We start from the raw sequence: 13940 nt of genomic DNA on the forward strand, positions 1-13940 counted from the left end.
TGACTTGGTGCTGCATGACATTTTGATTAGAAAACTAGAAAGAGATCAAATTAACATGGCACACATTAAAAGATGGCTAACTAACAGGCCTCAAAGTGTAACAGTAAACAGATAATCATCATTGAACAGGTGCATTTCTAGTGCAGTCCCACAGGGACTGGTTGTTGGGTCTATGCTATTTAATGAATTTTTATGAATGATCTGGAAAAAAAAAAACATAAAATCATCACTGACCAAGTCTGCAGGTGACAAAAAATGGGAGAGTGGTAAATGATGAAGAGGAAAGGTCACCAATACAGAGTTGTCTAGATCAGTACTTCTCAAAGCCAGTCCACCGCTTATGCAGGGAAAGCCCCTGGCGGGCCAGGCCGGTTTGTTTACCTGCCATGTCCGCAGGTTCAGCTGATTGTGGCTCCCACTGGCTACAGTTCACCGCTCCAGGCCAATGGAGGCTGCGGGAAGGGTGGCCAGTACATCCCTCAGCCCGTGCTGCTTCCCGCCGCCCCCATTGGCCTGGAGCTGCAAACCATGGCCAGTAGGAGCTACGATCGGCCAAACTTGTGGATACAACCGGTAAACAAACCAGCCCATACCACCAGGGGCTTTCCCTGCACAAGCGGCGGACCGGCTTTGAGAAGCACTAATCTAGATTGACTGGTAAACTGGGTGCAAGCAAACGGTGTTTTAATATGTAGACTATGATGTTGCACTCCATATGTTTTATGGAAATATGCTTATGAATGTAAATATGATGTAACTGGAATATGCTTTATGCAAAACATCTCTTGCAAGATATCATTCCAAAGGTTATAACTACTGAATATATTCCTTCTATTTGTATGCATGTATCATTCTTGTATCTGAAGCTAAAAATATGAAGTATAACTCTGAGGTCCTGTTGTAATTATGCAAAGTCTGGGGCATTAATGGTGGTTTAGAATCTTGATGGCTCCCATTGACTAGGACAATTGTTGGTAAATGGTTTATTTACCTGCTAGCCTTCCTGTGTACATGTGGACCAAAGCAGGAAGAATGGAGACAAGAGATACCAGAGACATGTGACAATGTCACATGACACTGGACTCCATTTTAATCATTGTACTTTTCCATGGAAGAGGCAGGGGTGGGGACAAGCACAGACAAAATGTTCACACCTTATGCCAAAGGTATAAAAGGGGGTGGAACAGGACAAGAGGGCTGCCAGTCATGAAGAAACCCCTGCTTGTCACCTGAGATGTAAGCTGGAACTAAGACGGTACCAGGGGAAAGGATTGGGCCCAGACTAGGAAAGAGTTCAGTCTGTGAAGTAAACTTATTGGAACATCTCTGCGGGTGAGCTATTACGTGTAATCAGTTTCTTAGACTTGCATTTTTGCTTACGTGACTTACTTTGTTCTGTCTGTTACTTGAAACCACTTAAATCCTACTGTTTATACTTAACAATCACTTTTGTTTATTAATAAATCCAGAGTAAGTGATTAATACCTGGGGGAGCAAACAGCTGTGTATATCTATCTGTGTTATAGAGGGTGGACAACATGCCCACTACTCTGTGTCAACAACTTTTGTCAAGCCTGACATATTACACCTAACACACTGTTGTCCTGATATAGATCCAGAAGGCGGCATGTAATATTTCATTGGAAAACTAATAACTCACCAATCATTAATATTCTTGTGTGATGTACATACTGGGCAAATACAAAGAGTTATGGTTATGGGCTAGAACTATGTGCTTAAAATGCATTTGCCAAGTAGTGCATAAGCCCAGTCTGCCCTGGACAATAAAAAGTGTATTTGCTTGGCTAAGCAGCCTGGTCATCAGGCACAGACAATGAAGATGCATTCACATAAAAGGCAAACAAAGCCATCCAGCTTACAAGGGGAGGAGATAGTGACTCAACCATCACCAGCAGGAGAAGAACTAGCATAAAGTCTTCACCAAATGGCACAGCATCTCTTCCCAACAGGAGAAAAGGAGCTTTATCTGAGAATACATTTCAGTGGCCTACTGAACCATAAAGACAGGTGTCTGAATCTCAAATGATAAGTAATTGATTCAACTGATTATATACAATATTACTGTATTACAAAAAGGTATCAACTAAGGTGTTTTGTGAAAGCTAATTATACACTGATGATTAATATCACTGGAGAATAGCTGTAATTAACACTATATGAGGAAATATGGATAGCTAATATTATACTTTAAAGTCTATGACCAAATCCAAGGAGAAACAGGTTTTCTCCCAGACAGCTATCCTAAGTCTGGGGACAAAACATTGAGGTTGAAAAGACATAAGGAGAGAGAAGAAGCCATCTTGACATTCATCACTGGACAGACACAAGACGCCAGAGCTTTTGCAAGCTGAGTAAGATGGGCCCTTCAGTCAAGGAGGCTGAAGTCTCTAGAAACTGAATTCAGGTGAGAAATCAGCTGAGGCAAAGATCTACCACCTAGGAAGATAAAGGAAACCAGCACCTTCTACTTCTGTGGAAGTTCCTGACTGAGAGAGCCAGCATATGGCTGGAAAGAAAAAGATAGGTAAAAATCTACCTCAAACAAAGGTTGTAGCTTGTTGAGTTAAATCTTAGCTACCAGAAAGCATGCTTTACGTTTATGTGATTGTACCACTTAGTTTTTATTCCTTATACTGGAACTCACTTAAGCTCTCTTTTTGTTGATAAACTTGTTTCACTTTGATTGTAAATCAGCCCAGTGCTGTGTTTAACTTGAAGAGATTATTAATTCCAGTTAAAGCAACTAGCTGTTGGCTTTTGTCTCTTTAAAGGAGAAACAAATCTTATTACTTCTCTGAATGTTTCTGGAGAGGGCCCTACGTTTCAAGACAGATGGTTTTGAGGAAATTTTGGACTGGGGATACGTTGGGGTCACCTAGCTAGTTGTAATCATGGCTGTTGGAGGCCAGAATGTGACTGCTATAACAAGCTGAAGTTAGAGATGCTGAACCAGGGCTGCTAAATACACGTGCACCTACTCAGTGCAATGCTTATTTTCTGGCTGAGAATGTCCAGACAGGGAGTTACATTAGCAGAGCATTTTAAGTCGGTCAGGATTACAGGACAAGCAGTAACACAACTTCTCACTGGTCTGAGTAGACCCCAAATGGTTACAACACATTATGAGCATACTGGGGCATTGCTCAAAAAGAGCAGCTTTATGGCTATGTGGGTATTTAATCTTAACTTTGTAATTTCCTGACGTTTGAGTCTTGCAGAACTCAATATTCTGGAAGCTACAACAATGCAACCTTAACTTTGTATTAAAATAGTTTCTCTGCCATGTAACTTCCTAGCTTTTTAAACAAAGATAAATGTTTATTGGTAGAGTTAGTTATCATTTAGCTAGCTGTAGTCCTCACCTAGGTTTGCAGGTGTGATGCTACAGTGACCAGGGAACAGCCATCTATATACTGATTTTCGGTAGCTTTCAAAGAATTTCACATCATTATGCCCATTTTACAGATGGGGAAACTGAGGCACAGTGAGGGGAAGAGACCTGCCCGAGGACACTCAGCAGGCCAGTGGCAGCAATGGGAATAGTGTCATTCCAGTGACCTCTTCACTAGACCACATGGTTTCCACGTGATTCCTTAGCACTCATCTCCACTCTTGTATATTTTGTTATAAAGGAATGAGGATAATGGTTGTGCTTTAAAATTTTTGCAGTGTGCAGAAGATAACAGAGCCAGTGACAGACATCTCAGACATGGTCTGTCTCCCTGAACCTTGACAGTTTTATTGCATGGTAATTACAGTAAATTTAAACATATGAGAAGACTAGTGTGTGTCTCTCTCCTAGTCAACACTTGCCCCATCATTCTTTGCGACATTCAGCCCCACACCATTTACAGCTCCCTCTTCCTTTGTGACCCCATTAAACCATTACTTGCACTGTATAAGCCATTAGTATGTTAGATGTTGCTTCCTGTTGTCTCCTGCACTAACATATCACAGGCAGCAGCTTACTGGAGGACCACGTACTACCTTGGTTATATAGCTATAGCTGAGCTGGGCCCCTCACTTCCGCTACTCATCCCCAGCTGGGACTCTTGCCTCTGCTTCAGCTAGGCTTCCCCAGCCATACCCTAGGCTCAAGCAGTCTGTCTCCCCTCCAAATGAGGCTCCTCCTTCACACACTGTCACCAGACCGCCCCCCTCACTTCCTTCTGCACGGGGATGAATCAGACCCAGAACTGATCCCTGCAGAACCCCACTCGTTATACCCTTACAGCATGACTGTGAACCATTGATAACTACTCTGTGGGAGTGGTTATCCAACCAGTTATGCACCCACCTTATAGTAGCTCCATCTAGGTTGTATTTCCCTAGTTTGTTAATGAGAAGGTCATGCGAGACTGTCTCAAAAGCCTTACTAAAGTCCAGATCTACCACTTCCCCCCCATCCACAAGGCTTGTTATCCTGTCAAAGAAAGCTATCAGGTTGTTTTGACAATCTGTTCTTGACAAATCCATGCTGACTATTACTTATCACCTTATTATCTTCTAGATGTTTGCAAATTGTTTCCTTAGTTATATGCTCCATTATCTTGCCTGGTACAGAAGTTAAGCTGACTGGTCTGTAATTCCCTGGGTTGTCCTTATTTGCCTTTCTATAGATGCGCACTATATTTACCTTTTTCCATTCTTCTGGAATCGTTCCCATATTCCATGATTTTTCAAAGATAATAACTAATGGCTTAGATATCTCCTCAGTAAGCGCCTTGAGTATTCTAGGATGCATTTCATCATGCCCTGGTGACTTGAAGACATCTAACTTGTCTAAGTAATTTTTAACTTGTTCATTCCCTACTTTAGCTTCTGATGCTACCCCATTTTCACTGACCATTCACTGTGTTAGTTATCCAATCACCACCAACCTTCTTGGTGAAAACTGAAACAAAGAAGTCATTAAGCACCTCTGCCATTTCCACATTTGCCATTTAGAAGAACTTGAAAATGTTGATATCATATGAGGGCTGTGTCTCAGTACCTCATTGTTTAAAAGACCCTAACTTTGGATTAACCCTACCCTAGACCTGATGAGACACAGCAAATTTCAAGGCAAGCTAAGTATGCACACGGATTATAGAGCACATAAGAAATTTCAGCTGTTAAACAGTAAACTAGATGTGACATATGATTATAATATAACATCTCATTGAAGTGTGACACATGGCCAGAAAAGGGTTAAGCAAAATCCCAGGCCGAATGACCCAGAGTCAAGGTATAGAGGCACGTGAGAACTGTGTGCAAGTGATAATTAGAACCATTCAATGCTAGTTAAGACTGAACTTTGAAGTGCAAACTTGTCTGGTAATACTAGTTATATGGGTTTACTTATATCTTATAGATGCTAACCTTGTACACAGAGAGTTCCTATCTATCACTACAACTGCTCATTCAGAGATCAAAAGGGGATATTAACTTTTAGATGAAACTTGGGTGAAATAATGTCATGCTCTAGATGTCTCTTTAAAGTTTGTGATAAACTGCTTAATGGATAAATTACCTTATGTTAGTTGCCATGATGTTTGGGAAACAGAAAGCTACATCAAGTTTACCCAGGACTGTATAAAAGGCCCTTGGGTCCTGATCCTGTTTATCTCAGATCTGCTTAAGGTTTCATACAGGGGAGACCTGAGATCGCAGTCACTGGCTGGATTCCACCCTGAAATGGACAGTGGACTATAACCTATGAACTATTTCTAAAAATTCTTTGCAACTACAAGTTCACCATCTCTGCTATGTATCTGAACCTCAACAATTGAACTTATGTCTTTATGTATATTGATCTTTTAACCAATACACTCTCTTCTTTTTTTTAAATACATTTTAGTTTAGTTAATAAGAATTGGCTACAAGCGTGTATTTTGGGTAAGATCTAAGTTACATATTGATCTGGGTGGGTGGCTGGTCCTTTGGGATCAGAAGAATCTTTTATATGATTAAATAAGATTTTCAGTAATCATCATCATATTTGACCTGGGTACCTGGATGGAGGCCTGAGGCTGGGTAATTAAAGGGAACTGCATTGTTTGGATTTCTGAGTAACCAGTGAGGTAATAAAGAAGCTGTTTTGTGCTGGCTTGGAATTCTAAACATTGGAATATCCACCAGCTTTTGGGTGTTTGTCTGCCCCATTCTTTTTGCAGTTCACCCTAATTGAGTGACCTCAGCTGTCTCCCACCAGGACCGTGGTCACACTGGACAAATGCACATTTTGCCAAAAGAGTGAGGTGTGACCCCTTGTGGGGTGTGGAGGAATGTGCCGGGGGGTGTAAGCATCAATGCCAGCCTGCATGGGAGGGAGAGCTCAGGAGTATGGCTCATGCCAGGCCAGCCCTGCATGGGCGGATGACAGGGGATCTTAGGTTGGCACGATGTGCAGGGGTAGAGGGAGGCCTCAGGCCGGCCCCATGCATGGGCAGCATGCAGGGACAGCTGGGGCTGATGGCTTACACTGGAGGGGGGTCTTGGGCCAGCCCCGTGCAGTGTCCCATTTTCCCTTTGGGAAAATATGGCCACCCTATATTTATTTACTTATGTCAAGTTAAAAATAGGTCAATTGAGAACTCAACATAAAATTCATAAAACAAAATGAATCAATATTATCTCCCTCCAGAGATGTCAACAAATCTCAACCACCAATAAAACCTCCAGAGATCTTCCAAGGCCCATACCCAGGCCAGCCTTTGTCTCAACCGTCCATCTGTAAAAGCTCAAGGAAATAGTTATGTCTCGGCCACCCTGCCCTGGATCCCATATACCCCTATACAGTGCCAGGGAGGGGCTCTTACTCAGATGAACAGCGTGTAGCACTAAAGATGCATACACGTCTGCAAGCCCTGCAATCCTCACCCCATTCTTCTTCCATAGTGGAAGAGCACCACCCTTCTCACCAGAAAATCCCTGTGTCCAAGAGGCAGAGTCAGCATTTGTATCTACCATGTAGGAATCCAGTCGAGAATAGATCCCTCCTATTCTGTGTTGCAGTAATTACATTCTAGTGTGGAAAAATGATTTTTAAAAATCAGAATCCATAATACAACTTACCCTGTACTGAGTATTGTATGTGCTGTTGGAAGTCAGGAAACAGGCTTTGTAAACACTCCAGAAATTGCTTACAGGTCAGTCCCCCCTTCCACTGTATCACAACCAGCAATATTTTTATTTTGCTCTTTGCATCCTTTCTTTTGCTGAGTTGATCATAGTCCTGCTGTGTGATCACTGACTGGCAGAACAGCTCATCCAAGACCTTGTCGGCATCATTCTGAAGTAATTTGATGAGTTTATCTTGTTCTTTGTGTATCATCTCCAAGGCTTGTTCATCTGTGGATGCTGTTACTGAATCCCATGGCCTGGAACAATAATTCACTTTTAATTATATACATTAACTATTGCTAAGGATTAAAAAAGGATACCTCAGGCAGCTGTAATGTTTTGGGACCTGGACTCTTTCAGCAATAAGTAATAAGGAAGACAACCAGTTGCAGAGAGAAAGTATTTCTTCTCTTTGCTGGAATGGTGTGGTGAGCTCACTGGAAGTGAGTGAAAAGATGGCCATTTCGAGTCCCAGCAGCTCATGTAAATTTTCCATTGATGGTCAGTACATGCAGAGGCTGCTCTAAGGATATGCATGCCAGTCAGCTGTGAAGGACGGCATATTTGCAGTAAGCTGGAGTGTGACCCATGTCGCACTTACATGTCGCACCACAGACTAACTGTCCATGTGCACCCTGATGTGCATTGATAGTTCCTTTATATCCTTTGAGCTGTTCCTTTTTAGAACAGGACTAGATCAAAGTTAATTAACGAACTGTTCATGCACATCAGCAGAGTGACATTAACATATGTACAGAGACCTTGGCATGGACCATGCAGCTGAAGGGCCTGGCCTGGACCCTGGTCACCTCTCCTTGGATGAGCATGAGAACTCCCCACCCCAATCCCCAAGGTGGACAGCAACCAGGTAAGTGGCACCCCTTTCTTCCTATCTACCCTCAACCCTACACCTTCTGCTCCTCTCTGCCCCCCTTTTCAAACCCTAGCCAAGCTGCCCTTGTGCCCCAGAGTGCTGCCCCCATTTCCTTAACTCTCCTGCCCCTCTGATGTTGTATGATTAAAATAAGACCGTGGATATCGTTGTTGCTGCTATACAATTGCAAGAAATCTTACACAAGGTATAAATGGAAAAGTTACAGTCTGTCAAATATGATTATCTTGTTTGAATGCATGTATCATCTTTGTATCTAAAGTTATGAATATTGACTGTATACCTGTATTTCAATTGTTACTCCTGGGGTAACATCCACAAGGTCGTTTGCATCCAATCTGGCCAGCACGTTGTAGTCATTAATGGGCCATGAACTTGAATAGTTCATTCACAGTGGGCTATAGAAGAAGCTTATTTCCCACCCCACTGGCCTTCCTGAAGACATGTTAGCCAGGATATAACCAAAGACTCAGAAAGTAATAGCAAAAAAATGTTAAGTACATCAGAAGCAGGAAGCCGGCTAAACAAACAGTGAGGCCACTAGTCAATCGAGGTGCTAAAGGAGCACTCAAGGATGATAAGGCCATTGCAGAGAAACTAAATGAATTCTTTGCATCCGTCTTCACAGCTCAGGGTGTGAGGGAGATTCCCAAACCTGAGCCATTCTATGTAGGTGACAGATCTGAGGAACTGTCCCAGATTGACATATCATTAGAAGAGGTTTTGGAACAAACTGATGAATTAAACAGCAATAAGGCACCAGGACCAGATGGTTTTCACCCAAGACTTCTGAAGGAACTCAAATGTGAAATTACAGAACTAATAATTGTAGTCTGTAACCCATCATTTAAATCAGCTTCTGTACCAGATGACTGGAGGATAGCTAATGTGACACCAATTTTTTAAAAGGGCTCCAGATGTGATACGCAAAACTGGTTAAAACTACAATCAAGAACAATATTATCAGACATATAGATGAACATAATTTGTTGAGGAAGAGTCAACATGGTTCTAGTAAAGGGACATCATGCCTCACCAATCTACTAGAATTCTTTGAGGAGGTCACCAAACATGTGGACAAGGGGGATCCAGTGGATATAGTGTACTTAGATGTTCAGAAAGCCTTTGAGAAGGTCCCTCACCAAAGGCTCTTAAGCAAAGTAAGCTGTCATGGGATAAGAGGGAAAGTCCTCTCATGGATTGGTAACTGGTTAAAAGATAGGAAACAAAGGGTAAGTATAAATGGTCAGTTCTCAGAATGGAGAGAGGTAGATAGTGGTGTCCCCCATGAGTCTGTTCTGGGATCAGTCCTATTCAAAATATTCATAAATGATCTGGAAAAATGGGTAAACAGTGAGGTGGCAAAATTTGCAGATATAAAATTACTAAAGATAGTTAAGACCGAGGCAGACTGCTAAGAGCAACAAAAGTATCTCTCAAAACTGGGTGACTGGGCAACCAAACGGCAGATGAAATTTAATGTTGATAAATGCAAAGTAATGCACATTGGAAAGCACAATCCCCACTGTACATATAAAATGATGGAGTCTAAATTAACTACCACTCAAGAAAGATATCTTGGAGTCATTGTGGATTGTTCACTGAAAACATCCACTCAATGCGCAGCAGCAGGCAAAAAAGCAAACAGGATGTTGTGAATCATTAAGAAAGGGATAGAAAATAGGACAGAAAATATCATGCTGCTGCTGGGATGTGCATGGGTTAAGTAGAGACCTGGGAAGCTGCTAATGTGCTGATATGGCATTAAGGGACAAAGGCATAAGGAGGCTGTAGTTCTTTGTTTAATAAATAAGTTGCCATATTTTGCCCTTCCCTGTTGCTTGTAAAAATTAATAGGAATGCAGCTACATGAAAAATTTAACTGGAATAATGCCCTTTGTGTGAAAGAAGGTAAAAGAAATGTTACCTTCCCCCACCTCTTCCTATCCCAGCTACATAAACAAGCCCTGGCTTATTGCCCCTTCCTCCCTCCCCTGAGAATTGCTGACCAGTGAGATTTGAGGCAACAAATTTTTGCAAAGAAATATATATTTTCAAGGTAAAATGCCTGTGTAATGCTGTGCACAATAGATAGGGTGGGTTTACTAACAAAATGGGTGTTTTTATTACTTAAGGGGTTTTGAGGTGGTCTAACAAATGTAGGGGTGTACATACTAACTTAAACAAAGAATGTGCTGTACCTAATCCAGTGCTTATAGGACAGCTGGGTCCAGGGGAACAAGTATCGCAATAAAGAAGCCCATCTACTCAAATCTGCCTCTGGGTCAGCCTGCTCTTTCTTCTAAGAGTTGCCTCTAGTTCTAGTGCACCCACATCTTGAATAGTGTGTGTAGACATGGTCATCCCATTCCAAAAAAAGATATATGGGAATTGGAAAAGGTTCTGAATAGGGCAACAAATTATTAGGGAGATGGAATGGCTTCCATATGGGGAGTGATTAATAAGACTGGGACTTTTTTCAGCTTGGAAAAGAGACAGCTAAGGAGAGATATGACTGAGATCTATAAAATCATGACTGGTGTAGAGAAAGTAGATAAGGAAGTATTGTTCACTCCTTCTCATAACACGAGAACTAGGGATCACAAAATGAAATTAATAGGCAGCTGGTTTAAAACAAATTTTAAAAAAGTATTTCTTCACACAAGCACAGTCAACCTGTGGAACTCTTTGCCAGAGGATGTTGTGAAGGCCAAGACTATAACACAGTTCAAAAAAGAACTAGATAAATTCATGGAGGACAGGCCCATCTATGGCTATTAGCCAGGATGGCAGGGATGGTGTCCCTCGTCTCTGTTTGCCAGAAGCTGGGAATGGGTGACAGGGGATGGATCACCTGATGATTACCTGTTCTGTTCATTCCCTCTGGGGCACCTGGCACTGGCCACTGTTAGAAGACAGGATACTGGGCTAGATGGCCCTTTGGTCTGACCCAGTATGGCCATTTTTATGTTCTTAATGGCTCCTGATATGACTCATTAAAACATGTGACTTGCTCATGTAACCCTGGACTCCATATCGTATCTGTACTTTTCCACAAACTAAGAGTGAGGGTTTTCCTTCCACATCGGAGATAGCATAAAAGGTGCTGGAAGCATTTTGATTTTTGGTTTTTTCCTTCTCTGATCTCTGGCTATGGACTTATGCTAAAAGAAGCTTTCCAATCGATGGACTCAGGACCTTCCAATCTTTCGGAAGTCACCAGAGACCTTACAATCCAGCAGTTCATTCCAACATTGCTTCAAAACTGATACAAGAACTTTGCATGAGTGCATGTATTTGTTTTCTTTGACCATTTTAACTTTCCTCTTTCTTTTCTCTTATAAATACACCTTTAGATGTTAGATAATAAAGGATTGGCAACAGCATGATTATTAGTTAAGATCTGAGTTGTGTATATTGACCTGTCTATTTGGCTGATCTCTTGGGGTTAGAAGAACCTTTTTGTTTGTTTAAACTGGTTTTAAATAACCAATCATATAGTCTAGTGTCTGGGTGGTGAAATGATGACTGGGGTACCTAATAAGACTGCATTTCTGACTTCTTGTTAACCAGTGTGGTGAGACAGAAGTTACTTTTGTTCCAATTTAGGGTGGGTCTTCCCCATTTTGCAGCAGTTTGTCCTGAATCTGGTTTTCTCAGTTGTGACCCAGAGAGGCACAGTGACACCCTCTCTGTCCCACCTATGTCCTACCCCCATCTCATCTGCCCCCACTCCTCATTTCCCCCCTAGTCCTTATGCCTTCCATCTCCCTCCCATATCCTAGTCAGTTTGCCACCTGAGGTCCAGCCCCTCCATCTATCTCCCACCTTATCTGTTTCTGATCCCCCGGGTTTGGCCGCTCACTCTATCTGCCCCTAGGCACTGTACCATTGCCTCCCTTCTCTAATGTCATGCACCCCTTTCGTTCCATATCCTGACCCCCCAGCCCACTTATGTTCTGATTTTACCCTGCACTGTTTCCCTAGTCCTGCCACCTATCTGCCCCCATGTCCTAGTCCCCCAAATTCTATTTCTATCTCATTGCAGCCTGAACCCAACCTCATCGGTGCTGGTCTCCCCCTGGATCCTGGCCCCCATCCCCACCCCGCACCCAGACTCTAGTCCCCCTTTATTATTTCCCCATTGTTCCACTTGCATTGCATGGCCCTTCCTTCTCCAAGACTCACATCAGGGACCACCCCTGGCCTGGTGCAATCTCCCATTGTGTCAGTCCTCCCCTCCATCACACCAGCATGAACCAGAAAAGACTCTGTTGGACCCAATTGAGTTTCCCCACATTAAAGCTGGTGTGAGCAAGAGCAGAATCAGAACCATTTTTCTCAGCCCTTTGTGAGCCAGGACTTGTTTCTGATGTGTAGAACAAGAGTCAGAACATCACAGCAATGATCCTGAGGAGACACTTTCCTCCTAAGACCTTCTTTTCACAAAAGTTACCTTCTGGTTGGTGCCGACATAGCCATTCCACTGATGTCATCTCCCCCAGGGTCCTCAGTCCTATAATTCAGCACTGCTATGTTACCAGCTGGTGCTAGCACTGCATGATAAAACAGAACAAAATGCTCAGTGAGATATGTCTGAATTGCTCAGTGCAAAGCATAAATGAGATTATGGAGTTGGCAAGTCTACATTTTCCAGTTCATTTGTGTATTTTATACCAGCTACTATCGTACCCAGAGTGAAGATTGCAAGACAGATTTGGCTGGTCGAAAAGATTAGGAGTGAAGCTTGATGGCCCTCATGGTCAATGTTGGAGCTATCTCCCCTGTGTTACACCACTGTATTGACTTGGTGGGCTCTCAGTGATAGCAGAATGTAGCCCATTATGTGTAAGTAATATTAGTCTGGTCCATCCCACTATAAGGTAGGGAAATGATGATTGACAGTATGTCAAGAAGCACAGGGTCCCAGTGGCACAGCTAAAACAGCTGTAGTTTTACTAGATTTCCTCAGCATAAACAACTGCAGATAAATCAGCAGAAGAAAAGGGTCCTACAGGACATGATACCCTAATACTAGAGGCTTCTCCTCAAAGACAGCAAAACTCGTTTTGCCAGTTTCAAGCCCACTTTACCTTTGTGGGGCTGGAAGTGTGACTGACATTAGTGGGTTTGAGTTCTGCTTAAGTAATGTGACAGTCAGCAGCAACCCCCTAACAGCTAGTAGCCTTATAATAGCTGGCAACCATTAGGAAAAATTGGACACCTCACAGACACAGTAGCCTGAACTTTTGAACTGTCTTCCCTTATCAGTCTTGAGGTAATTTAAGCTGGTTTTTGCTAAACAGATTGCAGAAGTTGCAGATTGCAGGGTTCGCTAACCACCAATCAAATGCTAACACAGCCAAAGCCTGTTTGTGAGTGTGTATAAAAAATTCTTGGTTTTTGTATGAAGTAAAGTTTTTTGTACCAAGGTACAGAACTCTCCTTTCTTCTTCAGAATAAATCAACCTTTCCCTATCCCTGTCTGGCTGTCATTGGCTGTCAGCTAGGCAAACCCAACATTTTGGTAACAGTAAGACGGTGCAAAATGAAGAAGAAAGAAGAGTATCCAGTTAAAAATGCATATGAAAAATGCAGCAGAGGGTGGGAACAGGAAAACACAAAGATTATGAACATGGAGCCCAGGGACTGGGCTGTGATGGGGTAAGAAGAGGAGTTGAATAAACTCAGATGAAACACTGGAGCACAAATATCACACACAGGACTCCCACTTTTACAGCTTTGCTCTTCTCTCTCTAACTCACAGCACAGAATTCCCATTGCTTGGAAACACTGTTCTGAGGGGTGTCTCTCTTGTGGGTTCATGAAAGGGGATCTATACATTAAACTGCAGAGGAAAAGGTTTTGCCATTTCAGTCTGGTCTTGTAAAGCCAAAACAATTTCATGAGGGCTACTGAAAAC

The 13940-nt window shown here is 42.5% G+C and overlaps 1 protein-coding gene across 1 annotated transcript in view; it reads right to left on the minus strand.

The window, feature by feature from the left end:
- The window catches only part of LOC116827468 (interferon-induced very large GTPase 1-like), a 36716-nt gene that overhangs the window by 13966 nt on the left and 8810 nt on the right, over positions 1-13940 (minus strand). Inside the window, exons 5-6 of the mRNA XM_075065874.1 lie at positions 12474-12573; positions 7078-7382 (exon numbers count right to left, since the gene is read on the minus strand). Of these exons, the coding sequence (XP_074921975.1) occupies positions 7078-7382; positions 12474-12573 (405 nt within the window). The remainder of the gene's footprint in view (positions 1-7077; positions 7383-12473; positions 12574-13940) is intronic.

The sequence above is a fragment of the Chelonoidis abingdonii genome, chromosome 4, assembly GCF_003597395.2.
Source record: "Chelonoidis abingdonii isolate Lonesome George chromosome 4, CheloAbing_2.0, whole genome shotgun sequence".
Taxonomy (NCBI): domain Eukaryota; kingdom Metazoa; phylum Chordata; order Testudines; family Testudinidae; genus Chelonoidis; species Chelonoidis abingdonii.